This window comes from Buceros rhinoceros, unplaced genomic scaffold (assembly GCF_000710305.1).
Source record: "Buceros rhinoceros silvestris isolate BGI_N320 unplaced genomic scaffold, ASM71030v1 scaffold33169, whole genome shotgun sequence".
Lineage (NCBI taxonomy): Eukaryota > Metazoa > Chordata > Aves > Bucerotiformes > Bucerotidae > Buceros > Buceros rhinoceros.
The window spans coordinates 2,331-4,002 of NW_010433817.1; the positions used below are offsets into that span (position 1 = coordinate 2,331).

At 48.9% G+C, this 1,672-nt stretch overlaps 1 protein-coding gene across 1 annotated transcript in view; it reads left to right on the forward strand.

Annotated features, from left to right (window-relative positions):
- Nucleotides 1-281: 281 nt before the first annotated feature.
- LOC104500581 (mitochondrial fission factor homolog A-like) overlaps nt 282-1,672 on the forward strand; it is a 7,085-nt gene continuing 5,694 nt past the window's right edge. Inside the window, exons 1-2 of the mRNA XM_010144246.1 lie at nt 282-477; nt 1,649-1,671. Coding sequence (XP_010142548.1) covers nt 282-477; nt 1,649-1,671 — 219 coding nt within the window. The remainder of the gene's footprint in view (nt 478-1,648; nt 1,672) is intronic.

The following is a 1,672-nucleotide window of genomic DNA, read 5'->3' on the forward strand; positions in this document are numbered from 1 at the left end:
GACATGCAGGAGTTTTCTCCTTTCTCACTCCTGCCAGGCAGGAGTTCCCACCTGCAGTGGACCTGCACCCTTGCCCCGTCAGCTGGTCTTTGTTCCCTGGGACAACTCTGACAGTGTCTGTCTTTTGGGTTGTTTCTGCCTGTGTTTTAGTTGTCTTACAGCACATGTGTTGTCCTGCAGGTGCCAGTTTGGAAGAGCTGCTTACTCCCACTTTTGCTCAGCTTTCTTCTCCTCTCTGTGAAACACCAGGGTGCTCAAGCAGTCTGAGGAAATCAAAAAAGATGTGGCCATTTTGGGGACTGGACCTAAACCGAGTCCACTGTGACCTGCTCTTCACAGAAGCCATCAGTCAAAGGATGCAGGTTCCTAACAGGCTGAAGGTAGCAGATAGCTTCAGCCCTGTGGATGAGAAGCCAGTGTCAGAGGATGTCCCTCCTTCCTTTCGGATGCACATCCCTGATAGGATTTCTCTTGCAGGTAATGACCTGGGTTGTCTTTTGGGGTGGATGAAGGTTGGTGGGGCTCTACAACATCCTATGGAGTAGGATCCATTTACAAGGCCCTCGGTGGCTTGCTTTACAAGATGAGAGGACAGGGGTAGCTATTGTAGTCAGCTTTCTTCTTGAAAGTAGGACAGGATGGTGGAGAGATAATCGGGGAGAGGTGAGCAAAGATGACCAACAGAAAGCAGAATGGGTCTTAGTTCCAAAAGGTGAAAAGTAAAATGTGGGGGAATCTCCCTCCACATCTCTTATGGTTCCCTCTTGGCCTTTAGTAGGCTCCTGTCATGGTTCGAACCCAGCCAGCAGCCAAACACAACACAGCTATTTCCTCACCGTACCTCCCACCCCAGGAAGTAGGGTAGAGAATTGGAGGGGTAGAGGTAAGGAAACTCATAGGTTGAGATAAAAACGATTTAATATTGAAAAAAATATAATGCCAGTAGCAATAACAGAATATACAAACTAGTAATGTGCAATGCAGTTGCTTACTGCCCACCGATTGAGGCCCAACCCATTCCTGGTTAGCAGTCCCGGAGAAGAGAATCCCAAAATGCAATCCTGGAAGAGAGAGACCCCAGAAGGGAGAGCCAGTCTCCCGGCTAACCTTCATCTATACACTGAGCATGACATTGCATGAGAGGGAATATTTCATTGGCCAGTTTGGGTCCGTTGCTCTAGCTGTGCTCCGTCCCAGCTTCTGGTGCACCTGCACACCAGCAAGCCATGGGAGGTTGAAAAGTCCTTGATTCCTTAGCAGCAACTAAAAACATCAGTATATTATCAGCATTCTTCTCATACCAAATCCCACACTGAATCTAAAACACAGCACTATTCTAGCTACTAAGAAGGGGGAAAAAAATGAACTCTATTCCAGCCAAAACCAGGGCAGCTCCCTGCTCTTGGTATGCAGAGGCCCTGTCTCCGAAAAACAGCTCCAAACCCTCACTTTCCTGGAGAAGTGTGTCTGGCTGCTTTGCAGTCTGTGTCTCTCCAGGCTGTCCCGCCACTCACCCTGTAGGACATGGTGTTTGATGCACCTCTGGTACTGGACACAGCGTTGGCTCTCCTACATGGGTGGATCTCTCTTCTTTCCTGTCCCGAGGGCATTTGGGTTGGTTTAATTCTTCCCTCTCTTCTCTCTGTAGACATACCAGATGCTGGTTTGAGGC